This window comes from Chionomys nivalis, chromosome 19 (genome assembly GCF_950005125.1).
Source record: "Chionomys nivalis chromosome 19, mChiNiv1.1, whole genome shotgun sequence".
NCBI lineage: Eukaryota > Metazoa > Chordata > Mammalia > Rodentia > Cricetidae > Chionomys > Chionomys nivalis.
In genome coordinates this window covers 54,411,319-54,436,160 of record NC_080104.1, presented here as the reverse complement: position 1 = coordinate 54,436,160, position 24,842 = coordinate 54,411,319, and the positions used below count along the sequence as shown (strand labels likewise).

Sequence of the window (24,842 nt, the reverse complement as noted above, 5' to 3'; positions counted from 1 at the left end):
GGTTGAGCGCCGGCCGCCCCACGCCGCCAGGCTTCCAGGAGGCGGGGCCCGAGGGGACGGGGAGAACGTGGGAGGCGGGCCCTATGGGAAGGGCGTGGCCTTGAGTGGCGTTGAGGGGAACTTGCTGGAAAGAGGCCGCGGAAGCCTCGGGAGCTTCAGGAGAACCACCAAGGAGGCTAGAAGGGCCTGAGGTGAGAGCGGAATAAACTAGCGTTGATCGGTGGTCAACAGGGGCCACGCAGGCAGCCAAGGCGCCACGACAGAGGATGGGACCACCATGGGGCAGGGGTTTTGAGTCTACGGAGTAAACTGTGATGACGTGGTTGGGAAGAGGGCCAGGGCCACGTTCTTGGAAACTAGGCACAGCTTCTGATAGGGACTAGGTGAAAGGCATGGTCAAAGGCTGGCAAGGCAGCCTTGACTTCCTAGCTGCCAGCAGCGGGGGGAGGTCCACCTTCTTAGCCACAGAACTCAGGATACTGGGGCTTGGGATCGCAACAGCTAAAGGTGGGGGAGGGGAAGGCTTTGATTATGTTTGAACATAGGGAGGAAAGCGGGAAAGCCTGTGGTGTAAGGCAGAAACTAACAGTAAGTAACTGAAAAACCCTCACCCACTGAGTGCAGGCCCAAGGGGGAGAAGCCCGCCACTCAGTTAACCAGTCCAGCAGATGCAAGAAGCAAGAGGGTTTATTAACGATCACGTGACCGGATGTCTCTAGTCTCCGAAGAGGCAGAGCAACCTCGAACAGCAATTCCAGCAAGTTTTTATAGGCAAAAACCACAACATTAGCATAATGGGTATGAAATACAGAATGATTGGATATAATATTTTATATTAGCATATTGGATCAGTTCTAGGCCATAGCTGTTTGTTCCTTCTATTTCCCAGAAATACCATAAAAACCCCAAACCCTGTCCTGGAAAGTCCCCAAGCCCTATCATGGGCACTAGGTGTTTCGTAGCAAGCTGGTGGTGCAGGGTACTGTGGTCAGGGTACAAGTGGCAGTCAGGGCTGTTTTGCAAGTTTTGTACTTTTCCATTGCTGATTATCATCCACCTAGGGCATATGCTTAAAGCAGTTGCAGACAGGCTTTTTGAGTTGGGGTCTTACAGAACAATGTAGAAATGGAGGCGATTGAGAAGCATTGCTGGCGTGCAGGGACAACCAGAGAACTGAAGATAGAGCGCCAAGAACCCACCGCTGCTCATTAAGGCTTCATCTGCCCTACAGAGTGCAAACCTTGTTACAGCTACCCAAACCAGATAGTCACAGCTACCCAAACCAGATAGCCTCGCGCACCCAGCCCTCCAACCGCTGCCCTTGTGAAACTTGAAGAGCCGTGTACCACAAGTCAGAGGAAGACGTTAGAGAGAAAGAACACCCACACACCTTCCCACGATGGAATCTTGGAGTTTTAGATGGCTAGTCAGGAGCACTAACCTCATCCTAGCCCAACTTAGAAACTTGTAAAGACACAGATCATAATGGCATCATAATGACAGCCTTGCCACAGGCGGTTGGTGTGGGGCCTGGAGAGTCCAGTGGTTAACAGTGCTTGCTGCTCTTGAAGAGGACCTGGAATTGGTTTCTAGCACCCACATGGCAGCTGACAACCATCTATAACTCCTGATGCCCTCTTCTGACTTCAGGCACGAGACATGTAGGCAGTGCACTGCTGGACTAGGCATCTTATAAATAAAATGTCAAACTTTTAAATATCTAAGAAAGAAAACATCAAGTCCGTCTGCAAATTTACACAGATAAATGTCTAGAGAAATGTTTCTCTCAGCTTGTACCACTTTTATCTTATTCTATAAACTAAATGCAAAAGACTCTCAAGTTTGGGACCTGGACAGCTAGGCATAGAGTGAGCTTCCCGTGACAAGGAAGGCAATATCCAAGTTACCTCCTTAGCCATATGAAGACTGGGCGAGCTTTGGTGGCTGGCAAAGATCCTGGAGCCCAAGGGTTATAAGATAGGCCAAAAGGCCAGGCGGTAGTTGCACACGTCTTTAAGCCCAGCACTCGGGAGGCAGAGGCAGGCAGAGCTTTGTGAATTCGAGGCCAGCCTGGTCTACAAGAGCTAGTTCCAGGACAGGCTCCAAAGCTACAGAGAAACCCTGTCTCGAAAAACAAAAACAAAAGATAGCGCAGTCAGTAAAGTGCTTGGCTCCCAAGCAGTGGAATTTGGATCCCTCGCGTTCATATGAAAGCCAAGCAGAGTGGCACAGGTCAGTAAACCCAGTGCTAGAGGGGCAGAAACAAAACTCTCAGGGAAGACCCCATTTTTACCCACGTGAGCACATGCACACACACACACATGCACACACACACACACACGGAAAGAAGAAAGCCCTACAAGCATTGGATGGGATCTAAGAGAAAGCTAGAGTAGCCCATCCACAGGCTGACCGTGCTCACTGACTCAGTGCTCCATGGTTCGCATGAGCAGAAGAAAACAGTGCAGGAGCCCCTCTGCGTGTGTGGGTGTGGAGCCCAGTGTGGCACCTGACGTCTGCACCTCAGCCGTTATCTGACTAAAGGACACGAGGAATGTGAAGGACGAGCTGCTCAGGAGATGCCTCACTTTTAAGCTAGTATGTTTAGAATGGATTTGATAGTAGTACAAATTAGAAAAAAAACTAATAAAGGGCAGGGAGCTGAGAAATTTGAGAATAGCATGGGCAGAAGTGGTATAATACAATATTTTAAATTTTAATTTATGAAGTGTATACACTATATTTTGATCATACTCACCCCTCACACTGATTTCACCAAGCCTACCCACCCCACCCCCCCAGAAGTGACCGTAACAATTTCAAGAAAGGGCCTGCAAGATGGCTCAGTGGGTAACGGCCCTTGATGTGCAAGCTTGGATAGAGGAGAGAATCAGATACACAAAGCTGTCCTCCGACCTCCATGCACACTCTGTGCCATTCATGCCCCAAACGTCATACACAACACACACAATAATAACAACAGACAAGGATACAAGGTAATGATTTATCATCTAAAATGTTATTCTCACTGAAATGTTGAATCAAATATAAAGATAGAAATAAAAACATTTAGATGTAAAAGCTTAGAAGGCTACTAGAGCATGAGTTTCATAAACTGAGAAAACGGACCAGGGAAGAGAAAGGTATTATTCGAAACCCAGGAAGTGTTGAAGGCATTACAGAGAGACAGCGTTCCCAGAGGGCATCTTCAAGCGGAAGAGGAACTAGAACTGTACCTTATAAATATGGCTGTGTTCGATGGACTGAGAGTTTGGGGTGAAGTAGCGACAAGAGCTCAGAAAACCAGAGAAAACAAGGCAGGGAAAGCCAAAATTGTACCAAAATGATATAAAGCCATAAATCAGTATGGATTCAGCAGCTAACAGTAAACATATAGCTATACTGATCTTTGAATTTAGCCAACATTAAACTGTTCATGGTAGCAAATAATAAAGAAAATATATGTATGTATGCTATAGGGTAGATATAAGGCCTAAATCTTTTATTGTAGTAAAACAGTGTCATGATTAAACCAAGGTGAAAGAGTGACATTAAGGAGCCTACAGGATGGCTCAACAGATCAGACTGCTTACCACCAACCATAAAAGCCTTTTGAATGAAATGAAATTTATGTCCTGGCAATGCTGAAGCATGCACAGGCAGCCTGTATATGGTGGTTCTGTTGAACTTGTCCATATTGGGTTGCATGGTCTAAGTGGATGATAAAAACCTTAGCCAAATTCAAAATACAAATGGAAGGAGAAAACAATGTTTCCCCTGATGTGCATTTAAATAATTGGTCCCCTGTTGATAGAACTGGGAAGAATTAGGAAGTGTGGCGTTTTGGAGGAGGTGTAACACTGGAGGTGATGTATAAACTTACCGCTTACTGCTATGTTTCCTGCTATGATCTCGTGAATTCCATCCCTCTAAACACTCCAAATGATTTCTTTTATAAGTTGCCTGTGTCGATGTAAGATGGCGGAGTAGGAACGCGGTGCGATAGGTGTTCAGGCTACCGGCTGACTTCGTATCCAGTCTCCGCAGCGGCAGTAACCACTAAGCAAAGAGCGCGTCCGTGTAGTTGCCCAAAATGCCAAATATCAAAATCTTCAGCGGGAGCTCCCACCAGGACTTATCCCAGAAAATTGCTGACCGCCTGGGCCTGGAGCTAGGCAAGGTGGTGACTAAGAAATTCAGCAATCAGGAGACCTGCGTGGAGATTGGAGAAAGTGTACGTGGAGAGGATGTCTACATCGTTCAGAGTGGGTGTGGTGAGATAAACGACAATCTAATGGAGCTTCTGATCATGATTAATGCTTGCAAGATTGCTTCAGCCAGCCGGGTTACTGCGGTCATCCCATGTTTCCCTTATGCCCGCCAGGATAAAAAGGATAAGAGCCGGGCTCCCATCTCAGCTAAGCTTGTTGCAAATATGCTATCTGTCGCAGGAGCGGATCATATTATCACCATGGATCTACATGCATCTCAAATTCAGGGCTTTTTTGATATCCCAGTGGACAATTTATATGCAGAGCCAGCTGTCTTAAAGTGGATACGAGAGAATATATCTGAGTGGAAAAACTGTACTATTGTCTCACCTGATGCTGGTGGAGCCAAGAGAGTGACCTCCATTGCAGACCGACTGAATGTGGATTTTGCCTTGATTCACAAGGAACGGAAGAAGGCCAATGAAGTGGACCGCATGGTGCTAGTAGGAGATGTGAAGGATCGGGTGGCTATTCTTGTGGATGACATGGCTGACACTTGTGGTACAATCTGTCATGCCGCTGACAAACTTCTCTCAGCTGGAGCTACCAGAGTTTATGCTATCCTGACTCATGGAATCTTTTCTGGCCCAGCCATTTCCCGTATCAACAACGCATGCTTTGAAGCAGTGGTAGTCACCAATACCATACCTCAGGAGGATAAGATGAAACACTGCTCCAAAATACAGGTGATTGACATCTCCATGATCCTTGCAGAAGCCATCAGAAGAACCCACAATGGCGAGTCTGTCTCCTACCTGTTCAGCCATGTTCCTTTATAACAGAATAACTTCTGAAGCTTTTTGAAAATAAACCAACCCCATCCCTCATGTTTCTTGGTATTTGATTTCAGCAGAAGACCCAGCTTGCTCCAGTGTAGATTTTTACATCCCACATTAGATGCATTAGAATGTAGCCTAAATTGGAAAAGGACAGAATGTGGTTAACTGCTAGGATGTCCTGCTTGTGTTGTTTCATCCTGACTTGCTTGTTTATTTTGTGAGCCTTGCAGCTTTAACTAGAGGTCAGCTGCTGAAAGATGTATAGACTATTGAGAATATTCCACAAGGTCCATAAGACATAATTGACAGAGCTCATACTCCATTGCTCGGGAATGCTTTGGGGTTTTTCTTCATTCAGAATGACTAGCAACAAAGTCAGCCCATATGTGATACATTTTCAGAGGTTTGTGCTAAACTATAGCAAGAGCCCTGAGCATCCTTAAACATAGTTCCAGTAGTTGAGCACCCTGTTAGGCGGGGGCAGGTAACTCAATGCAGTAATTAACCTTTGGGAGGAAGAAGCCTGATCCATTGCCATCTGTTTAACTCTATAGCTTGAATTCTCTACACCGGTTCCTTTCCTTTTGGCTTTACCTTCAGCCATCTTGACCTTTTCCTAGCCAAAAATATCTTGGACTCGGTGATCATTGTACTTGTACCATAATCCTCTGTAAGAGACTTGCTTCTTGCTATGTAGCTGCTAACTTTCTCATTAGCTAACTTGCTGTAGTGCAGTCTTCCTTAGCCTATTACCACTGTGGCGGTAGGTTTGAGGTGGTGTCTTAGTGCCTTTTGATTATTTAATTTTCATCTTCCTTGGATCCATTTGGTCTTTCAATTGAACAGATTTCTGCTAACCAATTTGGTGTTATAGTCTCTTGTTGAGAACTTAATATCTGTTAATGTATGCAGAAAAAAATAAGTTGCCTGTGTCATGGTGCCATATTATAGCAATAGAAATGTAACACACCATAAATAAATGTTTAAAAAATAACGGCAAGTCTTTATTAATAAACAGTGTCTCACTGAGGCGGGAAAACCTGGTGAGATGGCTCAGCAGGTAAAAGCACTTAACACACAAAATTACAACATGAGTATGATCCCTAAAACCCACATGAGGCAGGAAGCAGTGGTGTGTATCTGTAATCCTGGCACCCCTATCAGGAGATTGGAGATGCAGAGAAGAACTTCCTGGAAGGGACTGGAGAGGTTAAGAGCACTACTGGCTTTTCCAGAGAACCTGGGTATGAGTACCAACACCCTATGGTGGCTTGTAACCATATATAACTCCAGTTCCAGGGGACCCCACACCCTCTTCTAGCCTCTATTGGCACTAGATAATGCACATGGTACATGGGCATACATGCAGACAAAACACTCATAGACATAAAATGAAGAATTGGCTGGGTTATATGGTACAGCCCCACAGATGAGAGCCCCTGCCTCAACAAGGATGGAAGGTGAGAGCTGGCCCCTATAAGTTGTCCTCTGAGCCCTTCACATCCACGAGTGCGTGCACACACGTGCAGACACACAGATATAGTTGTGCCTGCCAGATGGCTCAGTGGGTAAAGGTGCTTGTCTCCAAGTCTGATGATAGGAGTTCAATTCCCAGATCTCATATGGTGGAAGGAGAGAACTGACCCTGAAAATTGTCCTATGATGTGCTACCACACTTACATGGAAGTCAGGGACGACTTGACCTTCACATATACACTATAGCACACACTTGTCCACACGTACAGACAAAATGTAAAGTTTCCATTAAGATACATAAACATGTTTTAAAGCCTAAAGATGTAGTGTTTGCTTGGGGAAGAGAGAGACTTGCTGATGGTTTTGATGATGAGATAGGCTTTCTTCCTAGTGCTTTTGTGCTCAGTGAACGAAACAATTACCAGGTGTGGTGGCAGGGTCATCAGCTGTATCAGAGCTTTAAGAGAACCAGAGATGCTACATACTCTTCTTGAATGCAATATTAGGGACTGTAGGATGATAATCTGGAAATGCTTAGTGCACAGTTTTAAAAAGGCGAACATCAAGTTTATTAATACGTTCTTCCTTTCCTTGCAAAATGCCATTTTACTTATTTACGTGAATGGGTGTTTTGTACCCATGTAGTGCACCATATGCATGGTACCTGCAGGGGTCAACAGAGGATGTCAGATCTCCTGGAACTGGAGTTCCTGATGGTTGTAAGCACCATGTGGTGCTGGAAACCAAAAACCAGTCTTCTGCCAGAACTGTTCCTTTAAAAAAAAAAAAAAAAAACTCCTCTCACAGTGTTCTTAACTGCCAAGCTATCCCTTCCACATGCTTCTTGTTTGTTTTGTTTTTTAAAGACAGGGTTTCTCAATGTAACAGCTCTGGCTTCCTGGGAACTCACTGTTGACCAGGCTGGACTCGGGAGATCCACCTGCCTCTGCCTCCTGAGTGCTGGGATTAAAGCATGCACCACCACCGCCTGGCTCCCATGGCCCTCTGAATATATTCTGAGCCTGCTGGCCTGTTCCTTTCATTTGGCCACACAAACAACTAGTGCCTCTGGGCTTTCATCATGCTCTCTCGTGTATGATACACTCTCAAAACCATTTAGTTACATTAAATATGTATGTACCCATACACATCTTCCATGATGTACGTATATGTGTTTGTATGTATGTATTTTAGGGGTTCTACTGTGGTGAAGAGACACCATAGCCATGGCAACTCTTGTAAAGAAAAATGGGGCTAGCTTTCTGTAGCATAATAAAAACAGATATTGGGGTTCAACCTGAAGATCAGAAAAGCAAAACAGCCAGCCACTAGAGACCTTTTGCAAATCTTCAGACTGAAGGGGCAAGATCCCGTCTCCACGAGTTCCTGTCTCTTCCCCTGTATATTCCTCTCTCCACCTAACCATATCGCTCTTGTCTCCACCTTCCTAGTACTGGGATTAAAAGCATGCGATTCTTGTGCCAGGATCACCTTTGTGTGAGCTGTTTTTCCTTTAGACAGACTCAATCTTGTGTAGCTCAGGATGGCCTTAAACTCTCAGAAATCCGTCTGCCTCTGTCTCCCAAGTCCTGGGATTAAAAGTGTATGTCACCATTGCCTGGCATGTATGGCTGACTAGTATGGCTGCTTTGCCCTCTAATCTTCAGGCAGGCTTTATTTATTAAAACAAATAACATACCACTATAGCTTTCGGTTTAGAGATTTATTATCATGTCAGGACATGGTGGTGTGCAAGCAGACATGGTGCTGGAGAAGGAACTGAAAATTCTACATCGTTACTCTCAGGTAACAGGAAGTAATCTAGGACACTGGGCATTACTTGAACATATAGAGACCTCAAAGACCACCCCTACAGTGACACACTCCTTCCAACAAGGCCATACCTACTCCTATAAAGCCACACCTCCAAAGAGTGCCACTCCCTTTGGGGGCCATTTTCTTTCAAACCACAACAGCATGTATGTATACGTGTAAGTATGTATTCATGTATGTATGTATGTATGCATAGGTCTGCTGGCTCTCCTGATGAGCAGAGTTGACCTTGTCCCTGCATTTCTGATATCTAGCACACCAGGGTCAGAGACTTTCCTAAGAGAATTAATCTACTCAAACAGTACAAGCAGGGAGGATCAGGTTCATCAGGGAGGAGACCTGTAATAGGTTCTCCAATTCCAAATGGTCAGCCCTAAACACATACACATATCAGCAACATTATACAGACTCAGTAGATTGTATGCACATATATATATATATGCACACATATATATATACACACACATCAACCATTAAAGTAGAATGCATCAGGAATTCCAGAGTGGGGGGAGGGGCTGAAATGATGTAAATTCAGCTACTTATACATGAAATTCTCAAAATGTATATGTACAGAAAACCAGACACTTATAAAAACTTCCTCAGAGGATTCTCTGGGGAGTGCCAGTCTAAGGTTACAGCACAAATACTATTAAAGACATCATACCGCCTTTTATTCAAAAACTAAGAAGGATCTCAGATGACTCAAATAGTTTATTTGCATAATTGATAATCTCATTTCTGACAGGACACCAAGCATCTGAGCATAGCATAATTTGGTTGAAAACAAAACCATTACAAAGAAAACAACACCTCGCATGTCAGACTGTTCAAATGTCCACCATGTCCAGCAGCGCAGACAGGTGGAGCTCAGAGGCAACGTCTTCTTCCCTTGAACTTCGAATCAGCCTTTCCAGGTGCTTCAGCCTTCCAGTTAGTGACATGTCTGATATCTCTGAGAACTGCAATTGCTCTCCTGCCCCTTCATTCTAGTTGAATAAGAAAGAAGCCAAAAGTAGTCATCTGTGAAGGCATTACACCTGATTCATGTTACATCATTTGGAGTCTCTTGGACTCAACAGAATCCTCCCTTGATATCCTATATTTTTCCAGCTTCATCTACGACACATACACTATTCTATGGACTGAAATTGCTTAATCAGGCTCCCAGCTTGGGATATTTGTTGACTATACATACATCTAATACCACAGTTGTTTGTATGATATAGTGAAGCTTCGCTTTGCTGGGACAATGGATGCTGCCAGCTCAGACTGAAGAGCCAGCTGTGATTAAGAAGAGACCAGCATCACTGAGGTGAAATCTGTGAAGTGTTTACTCAGGCTCAGCACACAGAAGCTGTGGTCCAGAGGGAGCTGAACCTGGCAGTGTAAGACTCTCCCAGCACGTACTGGTTTTGAAAGTATGAAAGGATCATGAAGAGCAGCTGAGACTTGGCACAGTGAAGGCCAGGCCAGGCCAGGCTGCTGGTGCTCTCAGCCACAGTAGAAGCCCAGGATTAAACAGGTCCTGGTGAGAAAAGGCTTGGTACCATGTGAAAGGGTTAGAGTCCCCGACGAGAGCCCAAGAGAAAGAAGTTACTGGTGACGGAGCAGACCAGCTGCAGTGGAGACGACCACCAGGGAAAACAGCAGCTGTGGATGGAGCCAGCCTGAGCCTAGCAGACAAGCTGTGTGTAGCACACACAGCTGCCCAAGCATTTCCTCGGAGCCCAGAAGATCGTGAGTGAGTACCACAGTCTGACGCTAAGCTTTACACTGCCGGACTCTGAGTTCACCTGACGATTATGACTGTGCCCTTATTCTTCCTTCTTGGAATAAGAATATATGTAACTCATTTCTTATTTTACAAGTACCCATAGTTGAGAGACTTTTAACTTTCAAAGAGACTTTGGAATTTTAAAGAGACTGGATATTTACAGAAACTTTGGCTATTTTACAGAGATTATGAATATTTTAGGGAGTCTTTGGATGTTTTAAAGATAGAACTTTAAAAAAATATTTAAATGTTTTTGGTTTGTTTGGTTTTGGTTTTTTCAAGACAAGGTTTCTCTGCCTGCCTCTGCCTCCCGAGTGCTGGGATTAAAGGCGTGCACCACCACCACATGGAAAGTGTTTAAATTGTTAAAACTGTGAGACTTTTAAAAGTTGAAATGTTTTATACTGTGATATTCATATTAACATGCGATCTTGGATGGAGAAAAATCAAAGAGGAGCGGTCCTGGTTGGACAGTGGTGTGTCTGTGTCAAGCTGACAAACAGCCAATCATGCTGGCTAGTTTTACATCACCTTAACATAATCTAGTCAACTGTGGAGGAAGGCACCTCCTCCAAATTGAGAAAACACCTCCATCGCATTTTCATGATTGATGGGGGAGGCTCCAGCTCACTGTGGGTGGTGCCATCCCTGGGCTGGTAGTCCTGGGTGCTATAAGCAAGCAAGCTGAACAAACCAGGAGGAACAAGCTGGTGACAGATTCACACACAGAATCGAAACTAGTTCCACTTCAAGGTTCCTTCCCTGACTGCCCCTGCTGATGAACCATCATGTGGAGTGAAACAAGCCCTTTCCTCCTCAAGTTACTTTTGGCCATGGTGTCTTAGCAGCTGTAAAAAGCAGCTAAGACAATGCCATAGTTACTCTGTTTAATGCACATCGGCACAAGTATGTATGGGTTTGCTCTGTTCTTTCCTTCAGTGAGCTCTGTGGCCAAGGATGACCCTGAACTTCTGATCCTCCTGCCTTTAACTCTAGGGTTTTCGGTGCACGGTTTATTCAATGCTAGGGAATGCACCCCAGGCTTTTTACATGCCAGGTAAGCGCTCTACCAACTGACTACATTCCTAGCCCCTAGTCAAGTTTTTACTGTGTTTAGGTCTCTTCTCCATTTATTTCACAGGTAGGAACTCAGTAACATTGTCATATGAAGTTTAAAAGTCTAACTTCCACGTGTTAACGCATCACAGGACGAATCTAACACAGTGTTCCAGGCTCCTGTGAAGCCCTGACTGCCTGGAACTCACTGAGTAGACCAGGCTGGCCTCACACTCTTGCAGTGTGGGGATTAAAGGGATGGTCCCCTGAGGCTGGCACATTCTCTCAGTCTTTAATTCTGTACATGTCAAATGCCCCCCGTTCTCACCTGAGGTCTCCTTGTTGTAGATGTTTTCAGCACAGTCTGAGTTTTGATAATGTCAGGGAAAGATATGAGTGTCTGAGGAAGGTAGAGAGGAAGGCAAGTTGACTCTGCGAATGCCTGTGAGTCTTGAGATACCCACTGCTGGAGTTGCTCCTCAAACCTGAAACAGGAGGACAGCTCAAAATGAGAACGATCAGAGCACTGGAAAGCAAAAGCTTAACTACCATTCATCTTACGTTTTCCACCGACTCTTCTGTGTGCCCATGTATACATGTGGACGAGGATGCCCATGCCGAGTCAGAGGACAACCCTGTGGAATTTTTGGATTTATTACAAGATTGATAGTATTTAAATACTCATGAAACTGGATGAAATTATGGAGGAGTGAGTAGGCATGTAAGAAGCAGAGATGAAGTCCAGAGAGAGAGTAGATCTGGATGCTGAAGAAAAACAGGAAAATCTTTGAAGGGGACTAGAAACAAGGATGAGAAGTGAGGATGCAATCACTGACAGGGCCAGGGCGCATGACCAGGTTCAAGTGTGCAGGCTGAAAAGGCAAAAGGAACAAACAATGACTAACACCGCTAGCTTTACTTACAGTTTTACTATTAAAGGAGAAGCATGCAGTGGTGGTCAGAGAGAACTGAGGCCACACAGAAAGATGTGTCCGTATGTCTGCAGGATTGTGTGCTGACATGCATGATCGAGTAGAGGGAAGGGCAATGTCTCAGAGAGCCCTAGGGGCTGGGTGCTGTGAGGAGGCTGGAAGTGAAGTTGCAACCCAGGGAGAGCTGACAGCGACTAGAGATGGGGTGCTCAGCTCCAGCAACTGCGGGAGAGGTACAACAGGCCCACGATACTCTGTTGAGGAGAGAGGGCAGGCAGTGGGGGGGGAAGACAACCTTTACAAACGTCTATCTCCCAATTCTATCTCGCAGTAAAAAGACCATCCAGTGAGGACCAGAAGAGGACAGGACAGAGGAAGGGAAGTTGAGTTACGTGGAGGAGCTCCTCCCACCTAGCAGGAAATGATCCACTGAAGCCGCAGGCTCCCCAAGGGCCAAAGGCTGTGACCAGTCATGGCAGAAGTTAAGTAGCCTTAGCTAAACATATTTTCCTCTAGAAAATTGACTTTAAAATAATAAACAACGAAGCCAATGATAAATGATAAACCTTAGACACATTCTATCTAGAGCATGGTCATCTTTTAAGAGCTTATACTTTTAGAGTCAGGTGATGGTGGCCCATGCCTTTAATCCCGGGTCTGTAAATTTGAGGCCAGCCTGGTCCCAGGACAGTCAGAGTTACACAAACCCTTTCTTGAAAAATAAAAAACAATTCGAGACCAGCCTGGTCTACAAGAGCTAGTTCCAGGACAGGCTCCAAAACCACAGAGAAACTCTGTCTCGAAAAACCAAAAAAAAAAAAAAAAAAAAAAGAAAAAGAAAAAGAAAAAACAAGAAGGTTACAAGATTAACTCAGAAAAATCAATAGCCCTCCTTTATACAGAAGATAAATGGGCTGAGAAAGAAATCAGAGAAACATCACCCTTCACAATAGCCACAAACAGCATAAAATATCTCAGAGTAACTCTAACCAAACAAGCGGAAGACCTGTATGACAAGAACTTTAAATCTTTGAAGAAAGAAATTGAAGAAGACACCAGAAAGTGGAAAGATCTCCCATGCTCTAAGGTAGGTAGAATTAACATAGTAAAAATGGCAATCTTACCAAGATCAATCTACAGATTTAACGTCATGCCCAGCAAAATTCTCCACAGATCTCGAAAGAACAGTATTCAACTTCATATGGAAAAGCAAAAAACTCAGGATAGCCAAAACAATCCTGTACAATAAAAGAACCCGTGAAGGTATCACAATCCCTGACTTCAAACTCTACTACAGCCTAGTATTGGCATACAAACAGACAGGAGGACCCATAGAATCGAAGACCCAGACATCAATCTACACACCTATGAACACCTGATTTTTGACAAAAAAGCAAAAAGTATAAAATGGAAAAAAGAAAGCATATTCAACAAATGGTGCTGGCATAACTGGATATCAACATGTAGAAGAATGAAAATAGATCCTATCTATTGCCATGCACAAAACTCAAGTCCAAACAGATCAAAGACCTCAACATAAAACCAACCACACTAATAAACCTCATAGAAGAGAAAGTGGGAAGTACACTTGAATGCATTGGCACAGGAGACCACTTCCTAAATATAACCCCAGTAGCACAGGCACTAAGAGCAACAATTAATAAATGGGACCTCCAAAAACTAAGAAGCTTCTGTAAAGCAAATGACAGTCAACAAGACAAAACAGCAGCCTACAGAATGGGAAAAGATCTTCACCAACCCCACATCAGACAGAGGTCTGATCTCTAAAATATACAAAGAACTCAATAAATTGGTCATTAAAAGAACAAATAATCCAATAAAAAAATGGGGTACAGACCTAAACAAAGAACTTTCAACAGAGGAATCTAAAATGGCTAAAAGATACTTAAGGACATGTTCAACATCCTTAGTCATCAGAGAAATACAAATCAAAACAACTTTGAGATTCCATGTTACACCTGTAAGAATGGCCAAGATCAAAACCACTGATGACAACTTATGCTGGAGAGGATGTGGGGTAAAGGGAACACTCCTACATTGCTAGTGGGTATAGCCCCTTTGAATATCAGTATGACAATTTTCAGAAAATTAGGAAGCAACCTACCTCAAGACCCAGCAATACCACTAGTGAGCAACCCCAAAGGATGCTCAATTGTGCCACAAGGACATGTGCTCAACTATGTTCATAGCAGCATTGTTTGTCATAGCCAGAACCTAGAAACAACCTAAATGCCCCTTGATCGAAGAATGGATAAGGAAAATGTGGTACATTTACACAATGGAGTACTACACAGCAGAAAAAAATAATGACATCTTGAAATTTGCAGGCAAATGGCTGGATCTAGAAAACACCATATTGAGTGAGGTAACCCAGACCCAGAAAGACAATTATCATTTGTACTCACTCATAAGTGGCTTTTAGACATAAAGCAAAGAAAAACCAACCTACAGTTCACTTAGACCAGAGAACCTAGACAATAATGAGGACCCTAAGAGAGACATACATGGATCTAATCTACATGAGAAGAAGAAAAAGACAAGATCTCCTGAGTAAATTGGGAGCATAGGGACCATGGAAGAGGGCAGAAGGGGAGTGAATAAAAATATATAGCTCAATAAAAACAATAAAAAAAGAAAAAAGAAAAGTATTATATAGATGTGTGTGTGTGTGTGCATCTGTGAATACACATGAGTGCTTAGAGAAGTCAGATGTATCAGATTCTGTGAAGTTGGAGTTACATATGGTTATGAGCCGTCTGATGTGGGTGTGGGTATCAAACTGGGTACTCTGGAGAAGCAGCAAGTGCTCTTAACCTCTGAGCCATCCCTCTAGTCCCAAGCTTTTCTTACAAACGTCTTCCTTCCTTCCTTTTCTTTTTTAAAACAGTCCCATCATTATAGCCCCTGCTGGCCCAGCTGCTCCTCTACCACTGGCTGTCTTGACTTACCTGAGCAGGAGTCGCCCACTCCTGCATGAAGTGGAATGAATAATAGCACACAAGCACAGGAGGGGGCAGACCCACCTTTTGTTCTCTTCCTTCTCCTCCAACAGACTGCTGGACAGACACTGTGCCAGGAGCTCTTCCGCTGAAGCTCCGCGCATCAGACTGTCTGTACTGAGGTTCCCCTCTCGGCCACTCTCCTCGTTTTTCTTCCCTTTATGGTGCACATGAAGCAGTGGAGTAGGAAAACTGCTTGCAGAAGGATGAAAAGCCTTTGTCCCTGAACTGAAAGCACAAGTGTGGAAGTTCTTATGGTTAAGAAGGATGCAAAGCACACAGACACAGCTGGACACATGTTTAGTCTATGAACAAAAGTCTCAAGATCCATGCATTCTATTGGATGGTTTATGCTCATGTCAGCCTGTGCCTGCCTCAGGACTTCCCTCAACAAGAGACAGTGATTCTCATACACATCAAGAGACACTGTTGGCCAGGTGTGGTAGCATGTGCCTTTAGTTCCAACACTTGGGAAGCAGAGACATTGTAGTTCCAGGCCAGCAAGAGTTACAAAGTGAGATCCTGTCTCAAAAAAAACGGAAAGAGAGAAAGAGACTACTCCTTTCAAAAGTTCCACTATCTAGAGGCACTGGGTTCTCAGAGCTGCTTCAATCTAGGGCTTTATTTCTTATACCAGTTAGTCTGTCTCTCTCTCTCATGTGTGTTTGCATTTTAAGTTTTATGTATATGTATTTGGCCTCTGTTGAGTTTATGTGCACTTCAAACATGCAGGAGCCATGGAAGCAGAAGAGGAAATCCAAGCACGGGAGTTCCAGGTGACTGAGGACCACACGGGTGCTGGAAATCAAACTTGAGTCCCCCAGAAGAGCGACAAATGCTCCTAACTACTTAACTCTCTCCATACAGTAAGCTTACAAGTAGAACTTTTTTAAGAATTAGTTTATGTGTATGAGTATTGTATGTATGTGTACTACACATACGCCTGGTGCCCAAGGAGTTCGGAAGAGAGTATCAGCTCCCTGGAACTGATGTTATGGGTGGTTGTGACCCACCACTTGGGGGCTGGGAATCAAGCCTGGGGTGCTCTGCAAGAGCCGAGTGTTCTTCACCACTGTTAGTACCAACATGGACAGCAAAGGCTGGTTCTGCCTTTCCTGTCTAACGTTTTATTGAAGGGCAGGATTTTTGTTGTTGTTGTTGTTGTTACTTTTATTTTACTGGGTTTTTTTAAAATTAGTTTTATGGTATGTAGTTTGAACTATCAGCTTAAACAATGCAAGATCATCATGAGGGACTGTCTAGAGCAAGCAGGTCTATAGGCATGTCTGTGGGGACTCTCTAGAGCGAGCGGGTCTGTAGGCATGTCTGTGGGGATTGTCTAGAGTGAGCAGGTCTGTAGACATGTCTGTGGGGACTGTCTAGAGTGTGCAGGTCTGTAGACATGTCTATGGGGACTGTCTAGAGCGAGCGGGTCTGTAGACGAGTCTGTGGAGACTCTTGATTCCATTAGTTGGTGTGGGAAGACTCTACCCACCATGTGCAGCACCAGTCTCTACTGAGGGAATCAAGCATGCATGCATGCATTCTGACTGTGACTGCTGCTTCAAGTGCCTGCTTTGACTTTCTCAATTGATAAACTGTTACCTGCAATAGGAAGCTAAAATGACCCCTTTCTCCAAGTTTCTTCTGTCAGAGTTTTTTATCATAGCAATAAAAATGAAGCTAAGACAGCAGCCTAGTTCATGGTGCATACAGAGGTCAAAGAACAATTCTGTGAAGTCGGTTCTCTCCTTCCACCTTTAAGTGGACACCAGGGTTCAAACTCAGGTTGCCAGGCTTACACGGCAAGTATTTTGATCCACTGATTCATCTATCTGACCCTGAGTTTAAGTCTGAAGCTCATTTTAGGGGTGACATAGATGAACCAGCAGTTGAGTTCTCGTCCAAAGAATCCAGGTTCTATTCCCAACACCTGCATGCTGGCTCACAACTGTCTGCAACTCAAGTTCTAGAGCAGACAACAGTGGCATGCAAATGGTGCATTGCCATACATGTTGGCAGAACATCCCTATATACAAAATAAATAAAAATTTTCAAAAGTTATTTCAACACTAACTAAAACGACCATATACTTTTCTATTGTAGCAGCAAATTTTATTAATAAATTCTACTGCTGAGACTGTTTATCCTGGGGCAAAGGCTGCTCGGGAATGCTTTTAGGTGTTGCAAGACAATGAATACTAAGACATCATCTGGTATATGTGAACTGGGTTTAAGAGACGGGAAACCAGCATTCTTATCACACACTGATAGAGAACTCACCGTCTTTGACTCAGCTGTAGCTCCCTCTGGGTCTGCATTCTGGCTTGTTCCCATGAAAAGGGAACATCATATTTTCTTAAGAGATTTTTGAAAAAATATACACATATCTGGCCATCTTCACTCAGTGCCTCTGAGAAAACAGGACAAAAACAGATTTAAGATGTATGTAAATATACATATGTATATTCATTCATGCAGAATGGAAGGGCCAGGAATAACCCTCTAAGAGATAACCTAGGGAGTCTATGCTCTACTGGACCCCCCCCCTCCCTTTTTTTTAAAAGAAAAAAAATGTTTTTATTTTTTGCAAAATAAGGTTTCTCTGTGTATCCCTAGCTGTCCTAGAACTCATTCTATAGACCAGGGTGGCCTTAAACCCAGAGATCTGCCTGTCTCTGCCTCCCGAGTGTTGAAACTAACGGTGTGTACCACCATGCCTGACACTGTTCTTGTTTATTTTTTTAACGATTTATTTATTTATTATGTATACAGTGTTCTGTCTGCAAGTATGACTCCAGGCCAGAAAAGGGCACCAGATCTCATTACAGATGGTTGTGAGCCACCATGTGGTTGCTGGGAATTGAACTCAGGACCTCTGGAAGAGCAGTCAGAGCTCTTAGCCTCTGAGCCATCTCTCCAGCCCTCTCTCTGTTCTTGTTTTTTGTGACATGGTGTCTCTATGTAGTCCTGGCTGTCCTATAACTTGCTATGTAGACCAGACTAGCCACAAACTCACAGAGATCCTCCTGAGTATTGAGATTAAAGATATGAACCACCATGCCCAGTAAAACCTTAGTTCTTGCCCAAAGTCAAGTCACCTGGAAACCAGTGACCTTAAAGAGAAGAGCTAAGGAAAGGGAAGATGGGACATAGGAAAAAGAAAGAATATCAAGAAAACATTTTTCCATCAGGTATGGTGATGCCTGCCTTTAATCTCACTACTCAGGAGGCAGAAGCAAGTGGATCTGAGTTCAAGGCTAGCCCAGCCTATGTACTTAGTGAGTTCCTGGCTTGTCAGAGGTACACAGTGAGACCCTATTTAGAAAACAAACAAAAACTCAACCCCCTCTTTTGTTAAAATTAGATCAGGGAAATCTCATGAAGACCCAGCCCCTATGGCAGCAGCTGCATGATGGCAACTACCTGCTGTGATGGGAAGTCTGGGGGGTGTCCAGTCACTCAGCTTGTGATTGATGCACAAGGTGATGATGTCATCCCATGGGATCTCAGCAACTGAAGGCCCCGACTCCTGGCCTAGAGAGAGACTCTTGCTCTTCCACTTCTGGTAAGTCCGGCACAGCAGGTTCTCCACCCGGGACTGGAGGACAGGCTGGGTCTGACATGAGCTGGGAATCTGGGAGGTATACTGAACGATCATTGAACACACAGGGAGCCAGGGCGCTGCAAAGAAAGTTAGCAGTGAACATGAAATATTACTAATGCTCTATCTCCTTAGAAGAGGGCTACTGTGTAGTTACGAAGTATTGAGAATATATGACAAGGCTACAAGCTCTGTCAACTAAATAGCCAGCAGGCTCCCGCCTTCCCAGTGTCATTAAAATAGGAAAGAACAGGCCCTGCATCAGCAGGTTTGAGCCAGCCCAGACTACCTGTGGGGTCTGCATCAACAGACCACAGGCCCCATCCTCCAGGCACAGTAGGCACAGCCAGGCTCACAGGAGCACTGGCATGAACTAGCACTTGAGTGCTGTGGCCCCAGCAGGGCCAGCAGCTCAGAGACAGTCGCATCAGCCTCACGCATCATGGCTAAGTGGGACCTGTGGGGCAGGTGGGACAGTCTCAGGACTGCTATGGGAAAGAACAAGTTCTATGTCATAAAACCCTGTTTCCTTCCACCTCAGACCTAACAGTTGGTGTTGGTAGGTGCACAGCAGAGGCTGACTGTGAACTTCACACTGGAACCCACACCTGGTACAATGTCACTAAACAAGAAAGGAACAGGAAGCTAGCCCTTAGAGTGGGTACACACCTCCTGTAGGTGGAAGATCCATCTGTGGAAGCTGGAAGCCAAGCACAGCTTGTTTCAGCCAAGCTAGATGCTCTGCTGAGTTCCAGTGCAGATGAGGAAGCAGCTGGCTGCCCCCCACCTCAGCAAACTCCGTGACAGGCCAGGAGATGTCACACAGCTGCTCAGAGGACACCACAGAGGCCAGGAACTGGAGCACACTATTGAACAACTCAATAATGGTGCTGGGCTCTTGGGAGGCCAGGCCACCCAGGCGCCTCTCTCTTCTGTCGTGGAAAAACCGACCACTGAACTCACGGCTGATCCCATCTTCAACATACTGAATAAGGGTCTGGCAGCAAAGGTCCAGGTCTTGAGGGCATCGGGAGACCAGCCACTGGACTGCTCCAGAAACCTGAGGAATAAGACAACTGGGGGATGGAGTCAAACAATTCACACCCACTTTAAAAAGCAGCTTTCTAAAGGGGCTTAGCATTCTTCCCATGGCTATGGAAGGAAAGTAGTGCAAGAACAGAATCTCAGGCACTGCAGTAGGGGAACAAGCCCTCTGTGCTGGAGTGTGGATTCCTAGAGCCCTGGAGACAGGCCTTACAGAGGCACCAAAGGGGAGGCCCATGAATACTATCCAACCAATTGAGTGGAGGCTGCAGAGCCCTCCTGGAAGGACCTAGGACCTCAGTTCTTCCTTTGCCCACTGAAGCAGAGCCACACCATCTTAGTCCTAGAATTAGCAGCTTCTCTGAATTCCAGGATGCTTCACAACCTGCAGTTACCTCTTCCTGTAGAACTTTCGTTTTGTTTTGTGTTCATATTTTGCTAGAAATACAACCTAGAACATTTTACATGGTAAGGGGGTATCGTACCACTGAGCTACATCCTCAGGCCATATAGTTAGTCTTACTAATTCCTATACTTCTTTTCCTATAATAATTTTAGCAGACCTTTTTAGGAAATCTCTACTTCTTTATCTTTTGCAAGAGCAGTCACTCTAAAAAAAAACTGAACAAATATGACATTTTAAATTCATAAAAGCAAAGCCAAAAAACTTATGTGAGCAATTTCATATACTACTGAAAGCATAACTATGAGGCATTTTTTTAAATTTTATTTTTATTCCTGCCTATATCTTTAGAAAGTTATATGTATGTATAAAGCACAAGATTAAAATGGAAATCCCTAATATAAACTGGACATGATAGTTCATGCTACAATCCCAACAGAAGAGGGATCAGCTCTAGGTTACCTTAGCTACCGAGCAAATATGAGGCTAGGCTGCCCTACATGATGTTATCTTAAAAAAACAACAAACAAAACCACCCATTAGAATTTAAGATATATCAGAAGAGGGAGAAACAAGTGTCTTGATAGAGCTTTAAAAATGATGGAACTTACCTTCACTGTGCCTTGTAAATCATTAACAGAATCAGGGATCTCAACAACAATGTAATCTGAAATCAGCTTAGCTGAAACCAAATCCTGTAACATCAGACCTGTAAGAGAGAAGGAGAAAGGTCCCGTGTAATAACGTTCACTTCCACACGTGACATATCCCAGTGCTAGTCTTGGCCCACCATTCAGTAGACAAGAACCTTCTAGTCTCAAAGGTTCCCAACACTGTACTGCCTGCCATCCATCAAACTCAAGCTCCACCCACTAATTAAAAACTAAAACCATGAATGAAACGTCTTTCACAAACCATCCTCCACTTCCTTCTCCATGGAGTCTCCTTTGGAGCTGGGCACGAGAACCACCAGCGGAAGCGCAGGCTGGAAGGGCTTGGCCTGAAGCAACTGCTTGAGCTGCAGCAGGGCCGACAGCCAGTACAGGTCCTCCTCTGCCACATCCTCAGTCTTCACTTTGGGAGGAAGCAGCAGCATGAGCCCACTGGCTCCCAACAGGTCCTTCCGTGTCTCCACAGCATCAAGGGCACTGTCACTAAGGGTGCCATGGGCGACCTGCAACAGAACCAAAGACATCAGGATGAATGCACCACAGAAGAGAACAAAGGAAGCAGTCTGCCCCAAGGTGTTCCAGTCACCATGCAGTCACTGTGTCCTGGGGAGTCCTTCAGGGACAAAGCTGGACCAGGCATGCTGGCACACACCTTTAATCTCAGTGCTCACAGGGCAGAGGCAGGTGGGTCTTTGTGAGTTTGAGGTCAGCCTGGTCTACACAGTGAGTTCTAGAATAGTCAGAGCTACATAGAGAAACCCTACCTCATAAAACAAAATAAAAGACAAAATCCACAGCCGGGCCAGCCCTCCACAAGACCACGAAACTGCCTGGTCAACAGACACAAAAGCCTGCAGCTACATTTATGTTTGACCACATAACTTCCATCTTAACAACTGTGAACAATTATAAAAAGGTTAAATCCATCACGAAACGAAGCCTGCAGCAGACAAGAGATTCATACTTATTTCTTTACACCATTGAGGAAATGGGACCAATCTCTGGATAAATGATGTAGAGGAAGCCATGATAAGGCTACAAGGATACTGGTCACCCAAACAGTAAGAGTCTCTGCCTAAAGATTTGCTAAGCTCACAACCAATGAAGGAAATCTAGCATACTTGGCACTGCAGAGCAATTTCAGAACCCTATGGACAGAAAGGAAAAGTTACCAAGGAAAATCATAACAGCAGTGGTTGATACTAAGAAGTAAAATAATTTTCTACTTACGATTCTACAAACCTAGTTAAACAACAATAAAAAAAAATAAGAGGGTACACTAAGTATATTTTCAGAGAAGAAAGGAGAAAACTTCCTTCCTACACATCTTTTCTTCAGAATAAACCAAGGAAAAGTACTATACTGTTGCCAACACCAACAGATGAGCTCCAGGTGTCTGCCAGACACTGCTCTGAGCACACTACATGGAAAAGTTTACTTCAAACTCAAGGACCTGGGGAGCAGAGCCGCAGCATTTAACTATGTCTCTGGGTAAAAGAGATATAGGGAGAATATTGTGTTTTGTGTTTAAGTGGTTTTGGGATACTTGTCAGATAAAAGTGCTATCTGAAATAAAGTAACTGGGATAAATGCTCACCAAAAAATGACTCTAAGGTATTCTATTTGGATAGAGGCTATACCCTGAGTCAAGCAAAAAATAAAATATAAATGTATAATGTAGTTTGTATCATGTTCTCAAGAAGGTCTGTGGCAGCCAAAGCTCCATGCTTGCTGTAGTCTGAATCCTGACTGCCCCTTGGAAGCCCAGGAGTTTAAGCTTTGGTCTCCAACTTCACACTATTAGAGGTGGCTGAGTACCCAAGAGTTGCGACTAGTGGAGATTTTAGGTCAATGGGACATGCTTTTGAAGGAACTGCAGGATGCCAGCCTCCCCCTCTTCTCTGCTGGTTCCTGGCTGTCAAACACACACTTTTGCTTCTGCTGTGTCCCGTATCCACCACACAACCAGGATGTGCTTCCTCAAAAGACCGACAAGGTCAGGCACAGATTGAAACCATCAATACTACCAGCAAGAGTAAACTTCCTCTCTTCAAAAACTGACCATCTCAGACACTTTTAACAGGGACAGAAAGAGAAAATATACTAAACCTTGCACCAGTAGAGGGCGACTTGTAAAGATGTAAGATGTAAAGAAAAATAGATAATGCCATTTGCTTCTGATCTCAAAATAATTTAAAACCACTTTTGAGAATAAATAGCAATTTATAATTTCAGTAATGTCTGAATAAAGCAAATGAAATCATAAAGGTAAGTAAATGGAGTCACTCACCTTTATGCACACGTTGACAGAAACTGTTTGATCCCCTTTACTACTGAGCGCATTAAAGACTGTGAGTGTCTGAATATCACCGCCACCATCACGTATGTCATCCACCAGGCTGTCATCTCCTGTGAACTTGACCTTTAGCCAATTTTCTAGTATTCTGTAGATAAAAGAAAATACCATTAGAGGGAAAGTTTAATTCTAAAATAAATTACAGAAATCTTCAGGAAAACAAAAGAACTACTATATGGATACAGGGTCAGACACCAAATCGCATGGTGAGGCTGGCCTGGACAAAACAGGTTATTACTTTGAATGGACTTAGGACCTCTACCAAGTTACCATGCAAGTGCTCCATTCTGATGTGACTTAAAACAGCAAACAGCAAACCATCGCTGGAGTTACACAGCCATTTCAGCCAGGTATGGTGGCACACACCTTTAATCCCAGCACTTTGGAGCAGAGGCAGGCGGATCTATACAGAGAGTTCCAGGTACATAGTGAAACCTTGTCTCAGAAAACCACCAACACCAACAAAAAACTGTTTAACAGAATCAAATTTCTCACAATGGACCTGCGATACAGTTCAGTAGATAAAGACACTTGGTGCCAAGCCTTGCCAACCTGAGTTCAATCCCTAGAACCCAAATGACATAAGGCAGTGTTTCTCATCCTGTGGGGGTCACAATCCCTTGGGGGTCAAATGATCCTTTTACTGGGGTTGCCTAAGACCATTTGCATATTATATATTTATATTATGATTCATAACAGTATCAAAATTACAGTTATGAAGTAGCATCGAAAATAATTTTATGGTTGGGGAGGAGTTGTGTTAAAGGGTCGTAGCATTAGGAAGGTTGAAAACCACTGTATAAGGAGAAACCAAGCTTTCTGATCTCATGTGGCCTGTGGCACACAGGTGCACACAACAAAACAAACAAACTTTCTTCAGGGCCTGAGAGATAGCTCAGTAGTTAAGAGCACTAGCTGCTCTTCCAAAGGATCCAGGTAGAACTCAACTCGCAGCAAACAAGGCAGCTAACTCCAGTTCCAGGGGATCTGATACCTTCTTTTGGCCTCTGTGGGCACTGCAAGCACAAGGTACACAGACACATGCTGGCAGAATACCCACACACATATAGTTAAAAAAATGTTATCATGCCCGAGTCTTTAAGAATTGTTACAGGACACACATTTCCTAAGGAACTCAGCAAACCAGATGATCACTACTTTAAGAAATACATCATTTAATTACTTTAAAAAATGTCACAATTCTTTCATTGTTCAACTGTCCTGTGAAATGAACCTCATGATTTCCTTATTCTCTTTCCGTAGCCTATGTACCAACAATAACTGGTTAAAAGTAATGTATTCAGACAACCTGGAGTTACTGTGCAAAATATGGCGGTTCTTCAAAGACTATAACAGAGATACATAACCCAGCCATTCTATTCCTAGGTATGTAAGAGAAGTTAAATGGAAACGCAATGGCTATCAACTCATTAGATAAATGAAAAGGGGTATTTTCTTACATTCTCACATGGAAGATCCTAGACAATGTGCTGATATGTACTTTATATGTACAGATGACACCATTTACATAAGACACCTATGTTAGGCAGATCTCTAAACATAACAGAAGAGTTGTCATTCCCAGGAGCTGGGATCAGAGGAGAATGGAAACTACTAATTAAC

The 24,842-nt window shown here is 44.0% G+C and overlaps 2 protein-coding genes across 3 annotated transcripts in view; one reads left to right on the top strand and one right to left on the bottom strand.

Moving 5' to 3' along the window:
• Window positions 1-88: 88 nt before the first annotated feature.
• On the top strand, window positions 89-6,004 carry LOC130862355 (ribose-phosphate pyrophosphokinase 1-like). Its single transcript, XM_057751926.1, has 2 exons — window positions 89-191; window positions 3,960-6,004. Exon 2 carries the CDS (start codon window positions 4,094-4,096, stop codon window positions 5,048-5,050), a length of 957 nt encoding a protein of 318 aa, XP_057607909.1. The 5' UTR covers window positions 89-191; window positions 3,960-4,093; the 3' UTR covers window positions 5,051-6,004.
• Window positions 6,005-8,237: 2,233 nt separating this feature from the next.
• The window catches only part of Mcm3ap (minichromosome maintenance complex component 3 associated protein), a 49,866-nt gene continuing 33,261 nt past the window's right edge, over window positions 8,238-24,842 (bottom strand). The window contains exons 21-29 of one of the 2 annotated variants that reach the window (XM_057751924.1): window positions 23,154-23,307; window positions 21,108-21,366; window positions 20,804-20,901; window positions 19,415-19,805; window positions 18,568-18,825; window positions 17,425-17,554; window positions 15,166-15,369; window positions 11,518-11,674; window positions 8,238-9,345 (exon numbers count right to left, since the gene is read on the bottom strand). In XM_057751924.1, coding sequence (XP_057607907.1) covers window positions 9,187-9,345; window positions 11,518-11,674; window positions 15,166-15,369; window positions 17,425-17,554; window positions 18,568-18,825; window positions 19,415-19,805; window positions 20,804-20,901; window positions 21,108-21,366; window positions 23,154-23,307 — 1,810 coding nt within the window. In that variant the 3' untranslated portion in view covers window positions 8,238-9,186. The remainder of the gene's footprint in view (window positions 9,346-11,517; window positions 11,675-15,165; window positions 15,370-17,424; window positions 17,555-18,567; window positions 18,826-19,414; window positions 19,806-20,803; window positions 20,902-21,107; window positions 21,367-23,153; window positions 23,308-24,842) is intronic. The other variant, XM_057751925.1, reaches the window with a different exon arrangement.